The following is a 24,752-nucleotide window of genomic DNA, read 5'->3' on the forward strand; positions in this document are numbered from 1 at the left end:
CCGGAAGGGACTATTTCGAGACTCATCACTCCTCCCTCCCCGGCCTTTTTTTTTTTTTTTTTTTTTTTTTGCCACATCATGCGACTGAGGTGCGGCTGCGTCACTTCCGTTCCGCGCTCGTCGCCCCGGTGGGTCACGTGGGCGGGGGCAAGAACGGCCGGGCAAGGTGACTCTCCCGGGGGGCTTTTTTTTGGGGGACCCCTTGGCGACTGAGGGTCCCGGGGGGGTGGGGTGGGGGGGGCTGTCTCCCCGGTCAGGGACGCGATCGCTGCTTTTCCCCCCCGTCCCTGCGCCCGGTAGTTCCCGGTGAGGGCCGTTTTCCTCCCAAATCCCCATTTAAAAAAAAAAAAAAAAAGGGGGGGGGGGGGGAAACAAAGCCGGGACCGACTTTCTTCCTTTCCTTCACCAAAACGACGGGGTGTAGCCGTCCCCTGAAGCTCCAGGGATGGTCCAAAGGACTGTTAATAAGTACAGCAACATAGTAAAATTTCCACCAAATCTCCTTCTGGGTTTATTAACTCACAATGTTAACTCCAGCCCGCGGAAACAGGTAAAACTTCACTCTTTCTACCGGACCGCGGCACACGGGGCATTCCCAGTGTTTTACCGAGAGGCTGGGTGCGCTGTAAGGCACCGGCACCCCGACAGACCTCAACGCTTCTTTTCTTATATCTTGCCTTATTTTGCAATCTCATGGTTATTTCCTCAGACCATTTTTGCTTTGTCTTAAATTCACCATTTCAAAACCTCTGAGCAGCCCTGGAAAACAGGAAAAAAAACCCCCTCCCTTCTTGCTACTAAGAAAGTAAAAAAAAAAAAAATTAAATAAGCATTAGGATCTCCCGAGAGATACATAGCCCCAAGCAAGAGTGGGCATTCTAACTACTACCTCAGACCTAGCGCGTGGTACAGATGTCATTGGACTCGCAAGTGGCTATGACATTGCAAATACGAAATCAAAGTAAACACCAAAAATTTGTACGCTTTTGCAAAATTCAGGCTATAGGTTTGGTCAAGAAAAAGCGCTGGCTTCTCAGAAGCAGAGTCTGGGCAACAGCGTGGAAGAACAAAACCCTCTTCCAGCTGAACCCAGGATAAAGGGCCCAACAAAGGAGGAATCGTAAACATGCCACTTCCTACGAAGACCGATCACAAGCAGTAATTGTTCGATTCACGCATTCCCTTAGGAACTAGAAAGCATTAATCTTGCTGCCGTTTCTGTGCTCTGTACACACAGAAAAGGGGCAGGCGGCAGCAATTCTCCTGCAGTTCGGAACTCCGTGTCTGAAACTTGCAGGGCAGCCACAGGCATCACTGCTCGCTCCTGCTATTGCCGTTGACAAGTTCGGTGTTGCTCGAGTTAAGCCTCTTACAGCTTCGGAAGGCGGCACTCGGCCCTGCAGGGCAACCGGCGGCGTACGCTGCAGCCTCTCCAGCTCTTCGAGACGTGAATCACACCTTCTTCGCTAGGTTTGGCCAGGTTCCGCTTTTTCATTTTAATAGGTACAATCACAGAGAGAGGAACAATTAATCAGACCTACTACCTTCTTTGTGAAGAATAATATTATCATATTCCCCATAAGCGAATCCGAAGGTTTTTGAAAGCTTATGATCAGCTACAGCCTGTGCAGTACAGAGGTGGAACGCTTAACGTTTTACACCAAGGGCTCAGGCTTCCTTACAACATCATTTTAACAGCATTAGCTAGTTACCTGAAAAGCAACTGAAGGTGACACACAGCTGCACACAACCAAGGCATGAAAAATGACAGTAGGTTCTTCCACTTTTTTGGAAACTGTCTTCTACAAAATATTACTTACTGAAAGTGAAAAATAGCAAAAAAGACAAGCTCCACACTAGAGCACTGGAACATTTTAGGATTATTAAGGTGACAGAAGGGAACTACCTCTTTATTGAGAAAGAAACAAACTTTATGATGACAAAGCATCACAGCTCTTCGCTTTTTACATATTTGAGTTGAGGCAAAAAGCTAATGTTTCCTTGTGTGTTCTTTCTACATGTTTGAAACACTCCTTCTTCAGAATGAAATCCATACATTTTAAAAATAACAGCCACCAAACTCAGAAAAACAGCCCACTAGGCAACAGGCCTGCTGACAGACTGCAGGACGTAACCTGGCTGAGGATTGGATTGACTGCTGGGATTTTTTTTTTTGCCAAATGGGAAACACACAGTGCTAAGTCATCCCTGACAGAAATTATGCATTGTTAACAAGAATGTGAAAACATTTACAAAATACTTCGTATACAAAGACATCTTCACCCAGAAACATCACTGTACATGGTACAGCACAATACAGAGTAGGAACAACACTGTCTGCAACAGAGAATGCAGGTGGCAAACGTCCTTTTGAATTTGGATCCTGATGGTTCCATCATTAAAAGAGCACTTCCTACACATTTTCCTGAGTAGTGTATGAGCATGAAGACTGTATAGCCACAATCATACAAAGTAAAATGGATAAAAAGTGACAGTTCCACTCCTTTAAAAAAAAAACAAAAAACAAAACACTTTAAGAAAATATATTAATAATGGCACTGAGACCTTTTAAAGTCAACTAAATGCCACAGAATTGGCACCACAGTATGTATCATGTCTTCATCCACATTTGAGGCCTTTAAATTGTTGCCAGTGACATGTAGCAATAAAATTCAGCTTGGTGACTTTTCCTTGCTGGATGCAGCAAAGGACGATTGCGTTTGTATGCCTCAGCATCAAACTTACCACAAAGCAGAAGTTTTTCTTCATTCCAGTTAGTCATTTTGCATTATGCAAACATACCCAGAACAACTGCACCAAACCGCCTTTCCTCACAGTGGGAGTCGAGCAGCCACAAGTATTACACCGTTTCTTTCATTGGGCCACTTAAACCTTGTGCTCTTTGCTGCTTTCTCTCAAGATAGCGCGCTCGGGCATCCAGTATTGATTGATCATCATTCCTTCTCTCCATCTTCTTTGTAGAGTTGTCTGTGACTCCTTCTGGGGGAGAGAAGAAAGAGAAATATACTGTTCTGTGTCAAAAAAACATCCCAGCATTACAATTCCTCTTATTTGTAAGATATCCCAAAACCCCCAACAGAATCTCAAATGTTTTTCAAGTCCCAGTCAGTCGTTTGAATGACTTCCAGAGAGGACAGACTGTACCACAGCAGGGAGGAAAAAAAGAAGAAAAAAAAAAAAAAATCATGCCTTAACTCCCATGTCAATATTTGCAGCTGGGCTCATCTCGTCCCCAAATGTGTATCTTGCTTCTTATTGTAACAGATACTATGCAGCTTATGTTCTATGCACCCATTTCTTCTCTAAATTACACATCTCAAACTCAGGTTTAGACAGGAGAGGGACAGCACTGGGAGCAGGAAAAAAAAAAAAGCTTAGAATAAACTATGTTTATAAATTTCCAGAGGTAGGGGGAAAAGGGAGAATAACATACAGATAAAGGAGTGGGAAAAGTCAATACTCCAGAACAGACACCATTAGAAATGCACATTCTCCCACTGAGCTGAGACCTTGGGAGTGCTTCTCGCAGAAGCAAAGAAAAGCAGGAAATATTTTCAGTTTAAAATAAAATGTAAAATAATAATAATAATAATAATAAACCATTCAAAGACTCTGAAAGCCTAAGTTTTGTGTGAATGAAGCAGCTACTGCATCCTGTTCCTAGGGCTCTGGGGCTGGGCACCAGATTCTTTGATATGAGGAAGGAGTTTCAATCAGCGTTCACTCTTGGAATATTTGCAATTATTCTGTCTCGGAGTCAAATAATAATTCAGCTCATGATGCCGCCTTTCCTTCCACTGGGCACTAATTAAACCTTTGTCAGCTATTCAGCCACACCTGTGAGGTCAATATTAATCTCAAATTAATTTACAATTGCCTGGTGAAGTCAAAAAGTTAGGGGGGACAAAGAGAAACCTCAGCTGCTTGGACTTCAGATAAACAGATGAGGCTCCTCTGCATTATCCAATAATGAAAATATCCTTTCCAGCAAATTTATCACCAAATCCAATTCATGTTTTTATCATTTCAAATGGTTGTTTTATACAATAATGCAGGAAAGAGAGAGATGCTGGTCTGAGCACAAGAGTCTACATTTTCTCCATTGTTAAGGAAACTGAAGAGAATCTATATTGCTAGTGTCTGTACTATATATTAAATTAAATGTTTTGGAAGGGTCAGCTCAGGAGCAGAGGCCCTTTGAATACTTGGCTGCTTTACGAAACCTGCTGACAGAAGAATTCAAAGAATGTCAAGCAGCCAGATCAGTTAGCAGGCACCAGTTCTAATTAAAACCAACTATTTAAACATATGGCATTAAATTCATTGTCAGAATGAGACATTCACCAAAATGTGATACTTCTTCCTCTGTGTTTTTTGTTTGGTGGGCTTTTTGGGGGTTGTTTTTTTTTTTTTCTCCTCCTCCCCCTCAGACCCCCCCAGCCCTTAGGGCCTCCTTCTCTCAGGACAGTATTATTTTGGGTATCTATGGCTAGATACCCTTTGCAAACTTAAACAATGGTTACCCTCAAAATGCTTTTATTCAACTCTGGGTTAAAGTTCTGCTCCTGTCAGCTGTATTAAACCAAAAGAGGGGAGCATGGCAAGAACCAGCAAGCAAACACCACTACATGCACTGCTGAGGCAGGAAAATAAGGATTGCAGAGCTGTAATAAGAGAAGAAAACAACTAGAGCTACACATCAAATATGTTAAGCACATACAGATTAACACCTACTGGTCCGGAATGCATTCAGTGACATAACATACACACACATGCCCGCAACAACCAAGAAAACTACACATGCCATAGATAGGGGCTAGTAATGTGCTTACCACACTGCCTTTTAAGGTCCTCCTTATGTTTCCACTTGGTTATTTCCTCTTCAGTTACTTCTTCCCGTGCCACGCTGCTGAGTTCATATGCATCAATTTGATGCAATCTGGGCAACAAGTCTTTGACCCATTCATAGCGAACAGGACACACTGTCCGGACATAGATTTTGGATGTCACTGTGACATCATGGAAGATGATCCACTCGAGGCGGGTCTCCTGGTTATATAGCTGAAAAATTAAAATATTGTTTCAGAACTGATAAAAAAGAATTTTTATTTCTAGAGCACCCTCCATTGGAATATATTCCAATGCTTCAGATGCAAGAATGAGATAAAGCTGACATTACCCTAAGTTTTCAGGCAGTGAAACTAAGGCATAATGACTTGCTTAAAATTGCTCAGGAAATCCAAAGAGCCAGAGAGAAAGCTCAGTCTATGTCACAGTCGATGCCACACTCGTTTCATCAGCCAAACATTTACCAAATTTGAAGAAGTGAGGCTCTTCCCAACTCTCAAAATGAACACTGCAACAGTGCTTCTCCTGGCCGTAAGTTAGCACAAACCAAAACAGAAGAGGAAGAGTTTACAGTGACCTGCCTCTTACTCCTTTTATAGATCCTTTGCTACTTTATTAACAGACTTTGGTAACTTACTGTAGATGAAGGATGGATATAGACTATGCTGCCATGTCCGTCCATTGTGCAGAATGTCCTGGCTGCAGATCTGAAAGGTTGGGGGGGGGGGGGGGGAATGTAATGAAACATACTTTGCTGTGATTAGACAGCAACAATAAACTACACAAATCAGCAGCAGCATAGAAGAAAATACTCAAATAGATAAGCAGAGGAAGATCCTTCCAGAATTAAACTTTAAAAAAAAAACAATGAGGAACAAAATAGATCTAATTTACCACAGTAACACTGCAGATATAACAACGCAATAATAAACAGGGTTTGGTATTGAAGTCTTTGACAGCCATGATAATTGGTCATTTCTAAGCCCTTTAGTTTAATACCTGGAACTACTCATCAGCTTGCAAGTTCATTTCACAGATAGAAAAACTACTATTCCAAGGACATAAGCAACTTCCCCAGGAATGTAATGAGAGTCGAAAGCAGAGTACCTGCCAGGCTTTCAGCCCTGTGCAGAAACACCACCTTCAGCTGCAATTGCTACTTTGCTACTTTTAACAATAGACAGTCTTACTATTCTGTTTCAGTATGCAGCTACACCTTTAAAGAATATGCATAGTATCTTTTCCATTCAATTCTCCAAACTTTATTACTTACCTCCGAGCTACATTGATGAAGTATCCCGCACATAGACATCTTCTTAATATTTCAGTTCTAGAGCCTTCAAATGTCTCTTTAGGGAAGTCTGGCAGCTATGTAAAGCAAAACCAACATGAATCAGGATCTTTCCTAAAGAAAAACTGGCTATACCCCCTCCATCCCATGGATCTTAAACCCTGGGTTTCTCACCCTATGGAACCCATGAGGAAAGGAGGAAAACCCTCCTTCTTGCTTGTTACCACCATCATACCTGTGAGTTATACAAGCTACAACAAGGATGCCCTAATAAATATTTAAGTGGATTAGTTTCTACTGGAGAAGGGCAGCAGCCATCTGGCAAAGGCTCAGTAGTCCAGTACATGTCTTAAATATAAACTTGTATCAGTCAATCACATATAAAAGTCATATTTTTTACCTGTTTCAGTTTACTGATTATTTCCCGAAGTTGTTTTTCCACACTAAATGCAGATTTTAAAGCTCTCCAATGGATCCAGTATTTCTGGCACCAAGCTGAAGGAGACTTGCTGAGAACAGAAATACTTGTATTATAAATAAGCCCTTTGTGAGCTGCAGGCAGAAAGTTGCCTCTTTTTTGTTATGGTCGTACAAAGAAGGCAACCTACACAGCCAGATACTTTGTTAGTTTAAATAATAGGTGTCTTGATAGAAATTACAGATCACAGTAAGGAATAAATCTGCAATTAGGTATGAGCACATACATGTGCATATACGCAATATATCTAAAAACCATCAGCAGCTGGAAGTTATGAGCAATGCAAAACCACTTACTGTAAGGAATAATTTTATACCTTGCTTTGCACTGTTCAAAAATATTTAAGAGGGTTGCAAAGTCATTGCATCCTCCCACTTGTGAAGAAAGTTCCTGGTGTTGAAGCTCAGCCTCCTTTTGCTTCTGAGGATCACCTGAGGAAGTAAGTTATATCTCACTTTAACAAAGCCATTTTTATTTATCACTCCTACTTAATTTTCTGTTAGCATCTCTCCAAAGTGTGTTTGACAGCCTTGGCTCTTTATTCATGTTATTTTTAGATCCGTCTCCTCCACAGCTGCATTTACAGTTCTTCCTCCTTCCACTACTGCTGAACAAGAACACATAGATGCTATTAAACCCGTGATTAATCTCATCAGTCAGCACTAGAGGTGAAGAATTCTAGTCTCTTAGAAAGAAAGGTTCTACATGTTTCTCTTACAATCAATTCAGATGCTGACATGGAAAGATAAAGGAACAGCAATCTTAAACAAACAGCTCTCAGGGATCAAGTGAAAGTTTTGCCCTGAGAGAAAAAACAAGACTGTTGAAACCACCCCGTCATAGCACCATCTAATCTATTTAACTCAGCTTTTGTCCTAGTACCCAAGTGCCATAGTAATGGAGGTCTTGAAAATAAGAGTCTAGAAAAAATGCGATCTGTAAGTTTAGTAGGAACTCACCTTCACTAAATGCTAGGAATGTACTAGGCAAAAGCAACATTTCCAAAGTGTTATTTCAAGTTTTAAATACCCAAAGAATTTCTTCCCCAGCACAACCTATTCCCCTTAGTAGAGAAGGATATGGCTGCAAAGGCCAATGCATTGCCTTGCTGCTGTACTGCAGACAATGTCAGAAGTCTGTGGGTATTAAAAGTAACACCGATTAAGTAAGAAGGTCTGTTCGTATACATATCACACATGAGCAAGTGCCTTCAGGATGGGAGTCTCTGTGCTTGTGTCCCAATGTGCGGGGTTGCTGGAGAGTAACGAACATGTGTGCATTAGCTAGCTGAACAGATAGCAAGGGCATATTGCCAGATGGAGGATGGGAAAGCACATGCACATTTGTGGGAATAGGAAAGACCCCAGAGCAGAATCCAGGCTATCAGTACTGTCAGCAGTGTCTTTAGCTGTTGCACTAACGGGCACGGTTAATAGACTACAGAGATAACCAGACAAGAGCCAATGAGTGACTAGAAAGGACAAAGGTCTCCCACAAAGACTGTGCTACATACAAAGACTATATGTAGCACAGTTGAGGAGGACGGGTCAGGGGCAGAGTGGAGGGGAAAGGAGATATGAAGGAGGACGTGGGAGACCGAGTTTAGCACCAGTGAGAGGTGCTAGCTTGGAACCACAGCAAAATTACAATTTCCATTTAGAAGAACACTGGAAATGGAGGCAGTGACAAGTTGAGCTTCTCAGTAACTTAAAAGGTCTATTTGTTTAAACAGAGTCATTGAACAGAAAAGCCAATACAGAGGCAACCCCATTTGTTAAAAACAAATTAATCAGTCCCTGTTGTCTGTACTTAGACCAACAGCAAAACATATGCTGTGATGCATTTTGGTTTTTTGGTGGTTTCTTCCCCCCCCTTCCTGTACACAGTTTTCCCCCTTATGACCTCTCAGCAATCCACTCGTTCACCCATATGTTGCTTTACAGCTCACAGCCTTGGGACAAATGCAGCCCAGTTCCATGCTATTTTGAATTCTTTGGAACAGCTGTTGTCCAATTCCTAGCGTGCAATGTGCCCTGACTCCAAGACCACAGAAAGCTGTAAAAGCATACAGGCAAAGTGCCTTCGTGTATTTGTCCTAATCATACCATTCTTCCCGACAGATCTGCTACGATGTACTCTGGGAGACAAGGCATTGCACTCAAGGAATCTTCCTCACACTGCGACGTAAGGGTTATTTAAAGCATTAGTTTGAGGTAAATACTTATGTCTCCCACCAGTGTTGGGCTCAACTAAGGAAACCAGCTTGCTCCCTGGCAGGAGTATCCTTATGCTCAAGGCTTGTGCTAACCATTGTTCAAAATACAGAATCAGTTCCCACTTTATAACCTTGAGGTACACCTGTAAGATACTGTGGCCTCACAAACTATTAGCATAGAAAACTACTGAGAGCAAAAAACGCTGCAGAGGGAAGCTGTAGAAAAGGTCTCCAGGTGAAGCAGTGTGTGCTTGCCTAACCATTGCCTGAGATGTCCCTCTCCAAGCAGAATTCCCCACCCACCCAAGGCTGCTTTGGGATAAGGGGCTTCCTACCTGGACGAATGAAGACATTTTCCACAGACAACATGGCTGCTATGGGAAGCAGCAGATCTTCACAGTCAAGAGAAGCAGCTTTTATGACAGCACAGGTCAGGTTGGGAGGGAGGGGAAACTGCACCAGGAATTCACCCAGTCTTGTCACGTGGCCTCTCCTTATCCCAGGAAAAAGATTCAAAAACCAGATTCAACATAACTATGTTTAAATGTAAATTGGAGCATGCACACACAATGTCAGCCACCATATACTGATAAAGAACATGAAAGAAGCATTTCCCTCTGGACTGTTCCAACACTGCAGTCTGTGTGTGCCCAGATAGGTGCTGGAGACATGAAGCAAGTGTCGCTAGCAGAAGAAAGTTTCACCTTTCTCCAGTTTGCTTATGCCTGCCTCATGGCAGGCAAGGCCAGCTTTTTAAGCGTATCAGATGCCTAAGATTAAGATACCTTTTTTTTTTTTTTCTTTTTTGCAAGAAGAATTCCTGGAAGCTTAGGATAAGATCTCGCTTCCTGTCTTGAGTTCTTAGATGGGCCTCACAGCTAGTGCCTAAGCACCTTCGTCACAACAGTCTGGGATCTGCTCTCAGGAACTACAGCACAGAGAGTTGAGGTAATTTGTCTGAGGTCACTCAGGAACTCCAGGACAATGTGGAGAAATTAATCGGTATCTCTCAAGTCCTAAGCCATGCTCTAACCCTGATTTTAGAGAGAGTATATTAAAACCCAGTAGTTAACTTCCTGGGTTAATGAGGAAACATATTCTACTGCTGGGGAAAGTCTTTTAGTCCACAGAAACAACTCACTAACACCAGTTAAACCATTAGATTTCAAATTCTTGTAGGGACTACACCCTTTTCTTCGTTACCTGTCAATAGCATCACACTGGTAAAGTTCCTTGAGAGCTTCCAAAATATGCCGTTCTTCAGGGCGGTCCAAATAGGGAAATCTATAGTAAAAAATGAAGTAAAAAAAATAATCTCACTGTTCAGACTCAGTATAGCCTTGTTAGTTTTCCTATTTATTAAAATACTTTTGTAACCTTTCAGTACAGGTTTCTGACCAAAGTGCACATAAGCGACTTCAGTATATGGGCATGTTACTACATGTACGGTCTCAAGCTGAAGAATTATGATGACAAATCCCAGCATGGCACATGCAAAGATGAACTGTATTTTCTGCACATGTATGATCCTAATATTAAACAATTCCACAGAGATTAAGCTTTTGGGATATAAACATCAGCATTTTAAAGGAACACTATTAACTATTTAATTTTGGAGAGAAGGAGCTAGTTTTGGCAGAACCTTAAACCAAACTTGAGCTCAAGATCCAATCTGGCATTAAAGACTGAGGAGAACAGCAGAAAAGCTGATTGTATTGAGGTGTCACAGTTGGCTGGGGACCTAATCCTGCCTCTGCCAATAGGCTGTTGGTGCCTGTGCTGCCTTGCTGCTGAGACTGAGGAAGAAAATGATAATCCCCCCTCCATGGAGGTTACCTTATGACATCATGCACAGAAAGGCACTTCAAGGTCAGGATCACAGATGTCAGACTGGTTCTCTTGATCTCTGGGACCGTGTGATCAGGCATGCATTGCTCCCAGAATTCTTTGCTGTATAGCCGATAGCTTTTTCCAGATGATGTCCTGCCAGCTCGGCCAGCTCGTTGCCTTGCTTCGCTCCTTCCAAAACAGTAAAGCAGGGAAAAAAATTCCAAACTCTTGATCCCTTCTGTTATTATCCAAAGCAGCACACTGTCATTACGATAAATAATAGCAATTTCTATGCTTGTAGATGGAAGATCTATTATACTGTGCAGCAACTGAGAAATCCAGCTATACAAGAACTAGCAGAATGTGTTTCTGTGCAAGAGAAGATTTTTTTAAGCTTCTTTGAATCAGGCTGTTGTATTCAGCAAACACAAGATGACATGTAAGCCACTGTTGAGACTACAGACAATACATTGTCAATTCCTTCTTAATGCCTGTAACTTTTAGGAAATTATACGTCCTGAACCATTTTCTATTCAGCAGCAAACAAGATGGCTTTAAATTACAGAGCCTCAAAGCTGCTCACCCCCCCTCCCCCCTTTTTTTTTTTTAACTCTTTAAAGATCAACCAATACACAGTATTGTCAGAGCAACTCCCAGAAACGCCAAGTGCACAACCTTTTCAAAACTTACTTTGAAATGGGAACCACCTCCAGTATGTCCAAGCCAACTCGGGGGTTATGATTCAACTGCTTCACAAATCCACTGTCTACTACATATCTGAAAAAGATTCATACTCTGTCAGAGAAGAAAACAACAGAGGTCTCTTTAGACAGACAGGAAACTGCCACATGCATATCATCAAAGCAAGAACACATTCACCCTACAATCGCTGCTAACAGGTAGTTGCACTTTGCTGGTCAGCTGCAGCCCTGCAATGGTTCAGTCTAGAGGATGTTACAGATAATACCTCCCAGCACCCAAGGAGACTATGCTCATTTAATGGAGCTGAGATTTGATTTCAAATTAGTGTCCAACAATATTAGTCATCTGTAGGACTATAAAATAGTATCATATAATAGTATTTTTTTATTCACTACATACACAAAAAAGGCAACAGGTAATTATTGGGCAGGTATAGTAGTGGAAGGAAGTCAGATGTGTTTTTCCAAACCTCGTAGAACTTTCTGAATTATTCCCTCTGTTACAGCTTTTATGAAGGATAGGAAACAATACCTGACTCCTTCAATCGTCAGAGATGTTGCAGCAATGTTTGTGGATACCACACATTTTCTAATGCCTGTGGGAGCTGGCAAAAATATTCTTTTCTGTTGATCTAAAATGACAGGTAGCCAGTCAAACAATCTGTTACGTTACAATGCTCTGATTTCAAACCACATCTCTAACACTGCACAAACTTACTGAAATGCCTAGTGAAAGTCATTTGAATTAAATTAGAAAGTGAATCACATAACATTCTAAGATATAGGATTCAGTATTATTTTAGCATATGCCAGAAATCAGAGAAAGTCTTCTTTATTGCTTGCATATTCAGGAATATTTTGAGGTCAAGAAAGGCCAACTCTCCTGGATGTTTCCTAACCCAGAGTTAGGAAAAACAAACAAGATATCTGGTCTTAATGGAATCTTCATGAAGGATTTGAAGGGTTTTAACAAACAGAGCAAGTGAAGGCGAATGTGAAAAGATTCGGTTAAACACGCCACATTTCCAGCAAATCTTCCAACATGTAACAAAGCAGCATATATAGTTTCCATTAATTCATTTGGCTTTCCAAGGAACAAAAAAGGAAGGTGGAAATTCAACTTCCCCCTGAAATTTTCTCACTTATTATACTTGAAAAATAGAAAAATCTGAGGAAAATTCTCTCTTGTGTATTTAAAAATATTCAAATACAATGGCCTCTGAGAAACTACCACAAAAGAAAAAAAAAATTTAAAAAGTCACTCTCAGTCAGGCATCTAACACCTATCATGGAGTAAGGAAGAAGCTATACCTTTCTTTTATGCAACTTTTCAGTTTGCTCTTTCAAGAAGGTAAAAATTTTGCTCTCTCTTGCAGATCATTACCAGATCTTTCCTCTCAGCAGCACTTCCAGACGGAAATTGCTGTCCTGCTCTTCTGAACACTTATTCAGCCTCTTGGCATTCTACATACTGCACCCACACATTTAAACATCGCACTCAAGTTCATCTGAAAATACAGTGTCTGTGTTCAGTAAAGGTCAAAAGGCCTTTGTTTTTACCTCTTTGAAACTAACTGTGGTATTGCAGCCACATAAAACAGACTGACTCATTCTGATAACCTGTACTTTTCTGTATTGTGTAACACTGTACTACTTCTATCTTCCCTTACATGTCTACTCTTTATCACCAAAAACCTACTGGCAATATCTTTTCCATATAAAATAGTCGGTGAGGACCTAAATAAGACATGTGAACTTTCAGTTACACAATATCCCCTTCCTAAGCTGGAGACCTTGATGTCATGTGAAGCCATTTCCAGTGGACATGAACTTTAACTGGAGGCTTCTGTACAACTACAGAGAAGGCTGAAGTTTGATTAGTTTACGAACACCACAAAAAACCCCATAGTGCTACAGTATTGTAACAAAAGGGTTAAATGAATGCCATTTTCTCCAATCACAGTAGAAATATTTGATTAGGATACTGTTTATAACAACTCTTGCAGTTAACATTTATGTGAATTAAGTTCCATATGACATTATATGCTCTTACCTGTTGACATTGACCCATACAATGGTAAGATAAGCAGGCCTTCAACAGACTGATCATGTACTTCATACCGGTAATCAACAGATTCTGCTTTCTTGAAAAGTAAGTCACAAGCTCTTTCTATCTCAATCTGACCTAAAAAACATCAAAGAGCATTTATACAACTTTGCCTTCCTAGTTTGCAACATCTTTAAACAAGATTGCTTTGCCAATATTACAGAGTCATGAACACCACTGCAAGAAGGAAGTAAGATTTATGAGAGTTGGTTTAGAGATGACATCCAGTCTTTCCACAGTGCCTCTCACCAAGGCTTTTCCTTAAAAGATGACTGCGTATGTGTCTGGCCCATACATTGATGTAGGGTTTTGCAGCTAAAGAAATTCTCCCTTCCTGAATTAACAACAAAGTAAAACATGTCCACAATACAAACAGAGTAAGTTTGACACAGGAAGAAAGAGCATATGCAAATTTTTAAGTTAATGTTTTTCTTATCTGATCTCATAGGCATGGATACATCTGAACATGCTCTGAAAACTGTCACTTCACAAGACTGCGTCAACCTGCAACTTTCCCTTCTCTACTTACTGCTCTGGGACAAACTAGACAGTCATTGGAAGGATGTACCATTTTGCTGGCAATGCCATGTTTCACCTAGAATAACCACCAGTTGTTGAAAGAAAAATTCGCACCTGTCAGGAAAACCAAGATGTCGCCTTCTGGTTCATTTAAATGGATATCCAATGTCACTTTTACAGCCTGAAACAAACAATAAAGAAGCCAATAACAGCTGGAATCTCACTTACTACTCCTAAAACTCACAGTACTAATTAATTCTTCCCTACATCCTGCAGAGATGCTAAAAGCACAGCAATACAGCAGCTAATTCTTGCTGTCTTTCACAGGTGATAATCATACCAAGAACAGAGAACACAGCACACAAAGTAAAACAGGCCAGACCTCTGTAACATATGCAGAGCTGCCTATGTCCCTTGGGCTGAGCAGGTTGCAGAATATCTCCTTGACAGGATAACTTCTTCCTGGAATGTGCAGCACTGAACAGTGTCCAAAGAACTCTGAGAGCTTGTCTACCTCCAGGGTGGCTGACATCACCACCACTTTCATGGCCGTCTTCCTGTTTGGTGGTTTCTTCTGTAGAAATAGTTTCTTCAGCAAACCAAATAAAATATCCTAACAGAAAACCAAAAGCAACTCATATTAGTACCCCAGTTTTCTTAGAAGTGCCTGACAAACTTGGAAGGGACTGATTTTATCCCACTGATATAGTGAAGAGAGAAAATCACACATCTCCAGGGCCTAAGCACTCAGAAGAATACATACAATTACCCTGGTCGTCTTGTAAGCACGCTAATTGGTTTCTAGAATTTAATTAATTTTTTATGAGCTCTTCTCACAGCCTACAAACAGAATCAGTGTAACTTAAAATCCTTTGGTTTTCATTTTTGTATTCTCACCGTCAAGTCATTTGCAAGCAGTTACCTCAGACCCATTTTAAAAAGTCATCACTCTTGTCCAGCGTACATTACCTGACGGAGTGTGCACCCTTCTTTGTTGTACTATTTATTGTTATGACTTCAGCAAGTTTGTTTTACTCTGCAGTGCTCTGGATTAAAAATCGGCTCCTTTTAGTTAGACACAGGTGATGGAGAAGTAACTTCTTACATCACCCTAGTTCAATTACTTACAATACACTCAAATGCCTGAGGGCAGAACTGGAATTCAGAAAGCATTTTCCCTTTCCCCTAGCTGGACTGGTAGGTTGTTTGACACACAACACAATCTCTTGAGGACTGAGTGACCTGAGTCTCACTTTGCTTGCCACAGAAGGGTCAGAGTGACATCTGATAGCTTTTGGTACTTAGGTCAGTCTAGATACTTCCATGATCCCAAAAGCCGTTATCTCTTTGCACAGTCATATACACACCCTAAGAAACATTAGGCCTTAGAGCGAGAGAGATGTTTCAGGGTTTTGTTTGTTTGTGTATGTTTGGGTTTTTTTCTTAATTAGGATTCTAGAAAGTTTGCGTTCACTGTGCTGGCTTCAAACTCCTGGAAATTTTGGGAAAGTATCCAATAGCCAGCCAAGTTTTAACTGCTTTCAAATGCAACAACAGCTACAACAATTCCAACAGGATTACAGGCCACACCTTATTTCCAGATTATGCAGAATGTAATAAACAAAGCAGCAATTCTATGGTCTTAGGACAGCAAAAGGATAAAACACATCCATGGAAAGTCAACCAAAATCCTTGGGAATTGTGCAGCAGTGAAAGAAAGGTGTCAGTAGACCCCAGTAAAGGAGCAATAGTGAACTAAAAGGACAGATATAAGGCGACACTCACAGTGCTGAGGCTCCGCTCGTGGGCTTCATCCAAAATGATGATACTGTACTTGCTGAGAAGGGGGTCTGCCAATATTTGCCTCAACAAGCAGCCATCGGTCATATACTTGATGGCAGTATCCTGAAAGGTTTAATTAGACATTCAGCTGTTATCCTGGATTTTTACTTCAAAGTAAACACTTCTCTATAGATCACATATTTGTCCGGCACACACACTGAGATTGCATCATGGGTGCTTGGCAATGCTTCACTTATAAGGTGTTCAAAAAACTTGAACAAGCAAGTTACACAATACATACAACTGCAGCTTCACCACAGCTGGGACAGCTGGCTCCTGAAGGCTCCGAGACCCTCTGCACGCAAAGCCCCAGCAGAGGCAACAGGGCTGTGCCACTCCACCCAGAAGCCCACAAGAAACAAAACTGAACCGCAGCCCACCGACCCCACCACACCTTGCCACGACAACACCGGCAGGTACACCGCCCTCAGAGCCCTACCTCGGCGGTGCAGTCATCGAAGCGGACCTGGTACCCGACGACGCTCCCCAGCAAACAGCCCATCTCCTCGGCCACCCTCCGAGCCACCGAGATGGTGGCGACGCGCCGGGGCTGGGTGACGCCAATGGCCCCGTGCTTGGCGAGGCCTTCGGGAGAGACGGGGAGAACAGGGACACCGAGTGAGTTTATACACACGTACCTACATCACACACAGATGGCCGTAGTTTTTTAGTTTACAAGGTTTTACCGAGCCACCTCCTCTCGCCTCACCCCGAAGCCGCGTCCCCCTGAGGGGACACGAGGATTATCTGCGTTTATCAGTGCTTATCTCTCACGTTTCGGGCCCGAGGCGGCAGGGCGGAGGGGGCTCTCAGGGGTTTTCCCCCCCCTCCCCGGCCGTTACCTGCCTCGAAGAGGTACTTGGGCAGCTGCGTGCTTTTGCCGCTGCCCGTCTCGCCGGTGACGATGAGGAAAGGCTGCTCCCTCACGGCCTCCACCAGGGCCCGGCGGGACCGGCGGATGGGCAGGGCGGAGACCTCCATGGCGGTTACAGGAGACCCCGGACGGGAACCGCCGTCCCCGGGAAACCCCTTGGGGCCCGGCGGCCGCCCGGTCAGGCACCGCACCCCTCCCCCACCACCTCCCCTCACGTCAGCGCGCGCACCGACGACATCCGCTCGTGACGCGCCCCTCAACGGCAGGCGCGGGCCTATACGCCCCGCCTCCTCCTCAAGCCCCGCCCCCTTCAAGCCCCACCCCTCCTCAAGCCCCGCCCTCCTCAAGCCCCGCCTCCTCCTCAAGCCCAGCCCCTCCGTCTTCTCCTCAGCCTTCTGCCCCCAGACAGCAGCTCCCCCCCTCCCCGTTTAGCCAAAACCCTTTTTTTTTTTTTTTTTTTTCCCCCCCAAATCTGCTGCAGTTTTTCCACAGTGGCACTTGCTCCTTCCTGAGGGATGTTGCCAGCGCAGGGAAACCCAGCGGTAGCTGTCCTTGGGCCGCCCCTGGGCTCCCTCAGGCGGGCCCAGGCCCAGGCCCAGGCCGGAGGGGGCCCAGCGCCTCAGCCCCTCCAGGTTTGGCACAGTTGAACTGCGGTTGTAAAACCAAACGGCTCGCAGGTGACATAACCAGCGGTTCTCTCTCAACAGGTGAAATAGCCCCTCGCCATCGACGCGGTGTATGGAAGAGACACGATTTGGGGGAAAGCAGCCCCGTAAAATCCAAAGTCTCTGTGATTTACCACACAGAGGATGCCCGGATTTGCCACCGAGGCCTGACCGAAGGCCCTGGCTTTCTGGCAACGTCTGTGAATTCACGTAAGACCTGAAGGTGGCAAGCGATGTACGCTTAATGTGAAACCAGCCTGCAGTCCAGGTTCCCAGCTTGTGCCTAACGGCTGCAACTAAACCCCCATTTCTGCTAAAGCACAATTTTTGCATTGTGTTTTGTCTGCACGTCGCGGCGTTTGCTTCCCTTACAAGTCCTGTGTATGTTAATGTTTCACCCTCCATTAGGCTGTATCAGTGACAAGAATCACACAGTAAATTTGTCATCATACCAGGACTGAATTTAGGCCACCCACTGACTCCAGTTGTCACCAATAACCTCAATTTGTACCTCCGACACAATAGGAGGAATATTTACCTACTGGCTCAGGCATCGTGGTGAGCGCTGAGCCGGGAACGCTTGCAACACATTCTGAAGCTTGGAAAATGTTACATCAGTCCCCAGTGTTGCCAACTTCAGATATGTCTAACCTATAAATATTTGTTTACTCTGTCTACAAACTGGCATTGTAAAATCGGGGTGGATAAGCCATTTTTCTGCCCTTCCTTACTAAAGTAGCCAGAGAGAAGAGAACATTGCAGTAACTGTTTCATTACAGTACCAGAACTAGGAGAGATACCTGGTATTATGCCTGTGGGTTTATTCCTTTGAGATGTTTGCAACGATCTGACAAAAAAAAGACAGACAGATCCCTCCTCCAAAGGTACACAAACTGTCCATCAGCTACCAACAAATCATTTGCACGTTGGTCTTTTTTGCTATGTGCAGATTTCTACTTTGAATAACAAACACTAAGGCGTATAAATCTTCCATTTCTGTCTGATGCTTTCCTGCAGCAATTACCTAAAATAACTTAAATGCTCCTCTATAAACATGAAAGCATGTCAGACTAGCAGTAAGATTATTATAACCAATCTATAGCGCTGTTCACTTAGGTACATAATGGAATGTGCCAATACACTGTATGTTGTTACATCCCTTTATGAAAGCGTATCGTATTTATTGCCTCACGATGTACTAATGCCGTGTTGCCACCAGTAACTCACACAGTTAATGGTGACTGTATACGCTGCTTTATTATTTCTTATTGGAAACTTCAAGCACAGCCTCATTACACTTTTTTGTATACATTAATAAGTATTTAATGGTTTTCATAGATACATATGTATGCAGCACAGTTGCGCGTTCTGCTTGATTTTATTTAAATCATATACAGCTTTTGGCAGACATAGGGGTAGGTAAGGTTTTTCAATTTTCTTTTTTTGTCCTCCTAGCCTGGGAATAGCAGATTTGGTTTTAATCAACCTCTTTGCAGTCTTGAACTTTGTCCTCCTGGAATACAGTGCCATTCATTTAAGGATTTCCCTCTGTCTAATAAACATTAATGAATCACACTCTACAATTCCCTTGTGATCTTATCTCAATTCCACAGATGGGGAAAACAGAAACAAATTAAGGGGTCTGCACACACCACAAATCAAAGGCAGAGCTGGGGGAAGAACCCAGTAATCCTAGCACAATTCCCAGCTCCAATAACTCTGTAAAAATGCATTTCTACCCATGCAGCTGCTCGGTCAGTAACTGCATTGCACAGGGCAGCATGGTTACTTTCAGGCTAGCCAGGAAGACTGAAATTGCTCTTTTCCTAAGGTTTAACTTTACACATAACTGCAAATTCTGTGAGGTGATAGAGGGCTGTAGCTCTGCCAGCTTCCTGTACTGAATTATTCCTGAGGATGTCTTTTTTCCCTTCTAAGCAGAGGATATCTTTTCTTTTCTGATGAGCCCAGATGTAGTGGGATATGGGGAATATTCCAGTCCCTACCTGTACACCACAGGTTTATCTATCTTCCCAGAGGTGAGGAGTGACTTCCTAGGGAATTTTTTTTGTCCTTCCTCTGGACAAAGTGGTCCATTCCATGATGAACACAGCATCCCTTGGTGCCTGTGAAGAAAACCACATCTATTAATTACATTGAGCAAGTGAAGACAGATAATTGCCTTGTGCCTGGAATCTCTAAGTAAAGCCACTTTCTAGAAGAAAGATCCCCGAGCTGTAATTTCAGTACAGACAAACAGAATAAACCAATGTTCCCTGCAAGCTGTGCTCCTGTCAGACAACCAGCAGTTTTTCTGACAGCCAGGATTTTTGTGGCACTGGCTGTGAGTCATTATTGAAAAAGCGTTATTCTTAAAACAGAGGATGAGCACTGTAGAAAGAAGGTGTTAGACACAGCAAAAAAACAAAACCCCTTTTACACCTCCATCTGCTATCTTACAGTGCCTTGCTACAAAACATTTACAAATTGACAAATTTTATTTCAAATTTTTCTCCACTTGTTAAAAATTGCTTCTTTTTGAAGACAGAATCGAATGCCTTAGCCTTTCTCCTGCGTAATGAATAGATTTTCCTTGTGTTTAACTCCATGGAAAACAACAATTTCTACAGTGCAGCCTTCTGCCAGGATAGCCAGGATACTCATAACTGCATTCACAGGTTTCTGCTAAAAAAGGCAGTCCTGGCAGCAATCTGCACTTCTACTGGCTTAGCTTGTTTTGTTCAGCAGGTGGCAAGGGACAGCGTATGGCCAGATCCAGGCTAGGAATTGCTCTGCCAGCATAAAATACCGGCATTTCTGTGCTGGGAGAGGATTTGCAGTGTCACTCTACCCCGAGAGCACATCTCAACTGCAATTACCTGCATGATCCAAGCCCTGTAGAAGCTCCTGAACCAGATCTCGCTTAGCTAGCGCTGGCACGAAGGATAACTGCTACAGCAATTCCTTGTCCACTTGCTGTTGGCCGGACAACCCCACACAGCTTGCGCTGAAGCCTGTACCCTTACCCCTTCCTGAGCCAGCTGGTCTGAGGGTGCCGTAGTTTTTGTCTGCCCATCACCACAGCCACAGACCTGACCTGCAGTGAATGGCAGCTACGGATTCAGGTCTCTGCCCCAGTTCTGCAAAGTTTTCTGCACAAACCTTATTGTATTCAGCAGAAGAGACCTGGCTTACTCACTGCAAGCCTGAACTGTTACTCTTAAAAGCCTGTTTTCTTTTGTCTTTCAAGTTGGTCTATGATGGGCCAGCAATTGATTTTGTTAATTTACCACCCTCACACGTACGCCTGCATCACCCTCTTTAAATTTAACTCCAGTGTCAGATCTGCAGCTGTTTCCGAGGCCACATACATGAATGATTGCTGCTCCTGCCAGGTGCAAGTATGAATAAAAAGGTCGTGGGCTGGGGGAAGGATTAAGCTTTGGCTCAGCTGTTTGCATTCTCACACAGAGCACGGTCTGTCCATCCGTCCGTCCATCAGCCCCCACACACGAACCAGACAGGTGAGGAGCTGAATACTGGAAACAATTCGGTGACGCTCGTACAAAGCCACTACCAAAGATATGCACTCACTGTGGTTTAAAAAAAGCTTTTACAGCAATCCTCTGAGCAGCCCTTGGATCAGTGAAATTATCTGCTCAGAAATATAAATGCAGAATGGCATGGGAACAGTCTCCCCGGAGACTGGGGTAGGGTAGATTGGAGAATACCTAAATCTTTAAATGGTGCCTGAGATTTTCGTGTTAAATTGGAACATTTTCTTCCCACGCTCACCTAAGAAGATGAAGGCAGGCAGCTACTTATGGGCAGTTAGCACATAACACCGACTACTGAGAGCAATCAGGGCAAAAAAATCCACCAGGCATGGCCCAGACCCATCTCTCCGGATCTCCACCTGAAGTATTTCACTAATTCAAGGCCTTTTGTACCTGCAGTAATGAAAGCTGATGGCTATTTTAAGACCTTCTCACGCTTGCACTTCTGTTACAACCCATGGGAGGCTTCTAATCTATTTCTGTATATCAGACATAATTTCTCTTCTGACTTCCTTATCAAATGTGCAAAATAATCAATAATTCACTTAGGCTCTATATTCCCATTAGAGCGCACCATGGCTGTGATTTAAATATATTTCTATGACTGTAAAATAAGCAGATACCCTAAACTATCTTGGAATTGTCCTCTTGTATGTGACAGCACCTCCTACCACCCAAAGTAGTTTTATTTCCCCAACTGTTAAATCCAGGACAAAATACTACTCTTTTGTTCTATATTAAGACCATAGAATAAAAGCAGCTGACTGCTTTCCCAGCCTCTGTCCTCTCGGAGGGGAACGTGGGGTGAAGAATTAACCCCTGGCATGAGCTTTGCTCACGATAAGTCATTAAGAAAAGCCAGATCTCCTCGATGCACTCCCAGAATTAGATGGTGACGAACTGGAGACACCCGTTGCCTTCCTCCCCTTCCGTAGCCCCCACTACACACTGCAGTTAAAGGCTCACACTTAATTACAGGGTGATTTCCTTCCGCAGCCTTGTTTTGAAGGACCTGAGATTCACGTCGCTTAATTAAGGAGAAGAAAGCAGGTATGAAATCCTCCCCTCCCTTACCACTGATGCTGTCACACTTCCCAAGTCAGTAATAACCTCATCCCTTACACCCCTCTGGGGTCAGCTCGTTTTGTAGCGGGGAGCTGGGCTCCGGGAGATTAAGGGACTTGGCCAAGGTTACGTGTGTCACAGAGGGTCTTCGAAGCGAGACGCCCAAGTGCCACGTCCACGAGTTAAGAGGTCCGGCTAGTCCCAACCAGCACTGATGTTCCTCCTTACCAGAGACTCAGCCTGGAGGTCCAGGGACAAGGAGACAGGCCTATCAAACAGACCCCCCAAAAACAACTCATGTATTTTGTCTGTGAATCTACAGACCAGAGGTTGCATTTCCCAATTTCCTCTTGTGCCTATGTTTAACCCTTTGGCATCATCAACTGTGGGTGTCCGCAGCGTCCAGCGACAAGGGCAGAGCACGCGGCAGCCACACATGTCCTGGCAATGACTTCATTTCTTCCACCAGCTCTGGAAAAACAAAACCAAAACCAAATCCCCTGTCCTGCATAATTGTGGCCCTCTTATTCATGGATCTTAAATTGTACTCCTTCATGAATTTTAATGTGCAGTCCATTTTCTTTCCGCTAATCCTACATTAGGCTGGAAGCCTTTATAGACCAAACATTTGCCCTCCTTAGCTCTTTATTCCCTGCAGCATCGTGGCTGCTGTGTCCCCAGGCATTGCCCTTGTCTCAGCTGGTCTGACAGCTAAGCTCAAGCAACATTAAAGTGCTTTCTTATTAGGTACTCTAGTTTTGTGCATCCCTGACAAAAGCAGCAGTCCTGTTGAATATATGCCCTGCAGACAGCAGCTCATTTATTTTGCCCGTGATTTACCAATCTATTGGCAGGGACATCAGTTGCACAGCATTCGAGACAACACCTGTCTGTGAATCTTTAACGCTACGCTTCTGTAAATGTATTTTTCCAGCTAAAACCATCTCCACAAGTCATCAGGAACAAGTGAAAGCCCTCCAGGAAATTCTCCTTTCCAAGGAATTGCAGAATTTCTGTGTTGTTACTGCTGGGCGACACACAAGAGCAAAACACAGACAGGCAGTTGTACACCACCGTAGACCGTAAGATGCTCAACAGCCTTATTTTAAATGGCATTTAGATTTGAAAGCCAGGCAGGACCATTAGATACTCTAACCTGACCTTCTGCAAAATGCAATTTGAGCCTGTTATTTCTCTACTGAATTTAGTAATTTGTTCAGCTGAAGTGATGCTTCCAAGCGGAAGATACCCGGACTCGATTTGAAAAGATGACGAAGCCACAGCTTTCTTCAGTAAGCCATCCCAGCGGAATCGGTCTGCCAGGTCTGCCCCGAGGAGCGGAGTCTACAACAAATTGAGGCAAGATGCTCTTTTTGTGGAAATTGCTAAGAATATCAAGCCCTACCCTTCCATGTGTCTCACAGAACCCTTATTAGATGGAAAAGGAATATTGCACAGTCCTCAACCGTAAAGTTCTAAAAATACAGGAACTTTGATGTAAAAATGCATGTTAAGGACCTTTCTGGCCCTGACTACAAACGTTCCCAATTGCCGCTAATTTCACATCACTTGCAGAACCAGCAGTAATATTTCTTTTCCGAGATATACAGAATATACTTAGTGTTTTAAGGATTCCAGCCCTGGGGATACTTTGTGCTGGCGTGTGCCATTAGCGCAACAGGCAGGCAGGCACAGGCAGAAATGAATCTGACTTAAAATCTGATTTGACTTAAACAACACTGACCTTATGAGAAGTGTGGAGTCCAAACCAGGCCTGCAAATCCCATCTGTTTCTTATTTCTATAACGGGCAAGCTAAAACCCTAAATCCAAACAGCTCTGAGCTTTGAATCCAAATTTTGCAGCTTGAGTCCATTACTAGCAAGGATGACGGCTAGCCCAGCGTGGACTCGCTTCTTAAATTGAATGCTGGGATTTATAGCACAACATTAAATGAAGGAGACCTATTGCTGGTTGACTAACAGCTAAGCTGGCAAGGAACTTGGAGACAGACATTCATGGCTTGGTGAAAAAGTTGACCCATCTCTTTGCTCCCCATAAAATTGTTATCCCAACACTCGTGGGCTTTAGTGGTGTTTTGAGGGTTAACTGGTGTTTGAGAGCCACTCAAATGCTCCTCTGCTGTTAGGAGCCAATAAAAACCTGCACTAACTCTCTCTGTTAGGTATTGTATTATGTTACAGTTTTTGCTGTTTTTTTGCTGCAATTTGATGTAAAAAAAAAAAAGTTCTAATCTGTAAAGCAATCAGCTTTTTAGGCTTTTATGAAAAATAAAAGTGAACATACTCAGAAAAAGCCTCGTCTCTGTCCTTTAATTCAAAAGAACAAAGCTGGTGAAGGCTGGTCTCCGAGCATGAATGGAATTTGGCAATACCATTCCCGTCAGTGCAGAATAAACCCGTTAAATATATAATGGCTCGAGTACAATGTAGATTAGAAAAATAAGCATGGAACTGTAAGGGTCCTCATTATTTTCCATCCATTTACCTTTAATTAAACACCAAGTTTTGATGCTTCCCCGGATGCTGGGTAAATTACTGGATTTTTTAAGTGATGCTCTGTTTATAGAATTGCAATTACTCAGTATCGGCCTTTGTTTGGAGAAGAATCCCCGTCCATCCTCACTAATGGCTTCTTCTGATCTCATCTGACGTGGAGCATTTCCTGAGCATATTAAAAACATTATTCACTCTGCCTTTTTAGCTTAGCCAAGGATTTA

General features: G+C 43.1%; 1 protein-coding gene across 6 annotated transcripts; it reads right to left on the reverse strand.

The window, feature by feature from the left end:
- Window positions 1-487: 487 nt before the first annotated feature.
- DHX40 (DEAH-box helicase 40) lies at window positions 488-16,940 on the reverse strand. Of its 6 annotated transcripts, none has more exons than XR_008237525.1 (18): window positions 16,695-16,940; window positions 16,292-16,437; window positions 15,796-15,915; window positions 14,393-14,623; window positions 14,125-14,191; window positions 13,438-13,569; window positions 11,917-12,016; window positions 11,374-11,460; window positions 10,690-10,944; window positions 10,057-10,137; window positions 9,189-9,346; window positions 6,955-7,069; window positions 6,561-6,669; window positions 6,143-6,237; window positions 5,507-5,576; window positions 4,854-5,082; window positions 3,211-3,370; window positions 2,867-3,000 (listed from the first exon to the last, which is right to left on the reverse strand). XR_008237525.1 is itself a non-coding variant. In XM_052803865.1 (17 exons), the coding sequence occupies exons 1-17, from the start codon at window positions 16,831-16,833 to the stop codon at window positions 2,861-2,863; spliced, it is 2,202 nt and encodes a 733-aa protein (XP_052659825.1). In that variant the 5' UTR covers window positions 16,834-16,940; the 3' UTR covers window positions 488-2,860. The 6 variants fall into 6 exon arrangements, 2 of the variants coding, with proteins under 2 accessions (XP_052659825.1, XP_052659824.1); XR_008237526.1 differs by having other exon boundaries at window positions 2,882-2,997; XM_052803865.1 differs by lacking the exon at window positions 3,211-3,370 and having other exon boundaries at window positions 488-3,000; window positions 10,690-10,872.
- Window positions 16,941-24,752: the final 7,812 nt, after the last annotated feature.

The sequence above is a fragment of the Harpia harpyja genome, chromosome 12, assembly GCF_026419915.1.
Source record: "Harpia harpyja isolate bHarHar1 chromosome 12, bHarHar1 primary haplotype, whole genome shotgun sequence".
In the NCBI taxonomy this organism is placed as follows: domain Eukaryota; kingdom Metazoa; phylum Chordata; class Aves; order Accipitriformes; family Accipitridae; genus Harpia; species Harpia harpyja.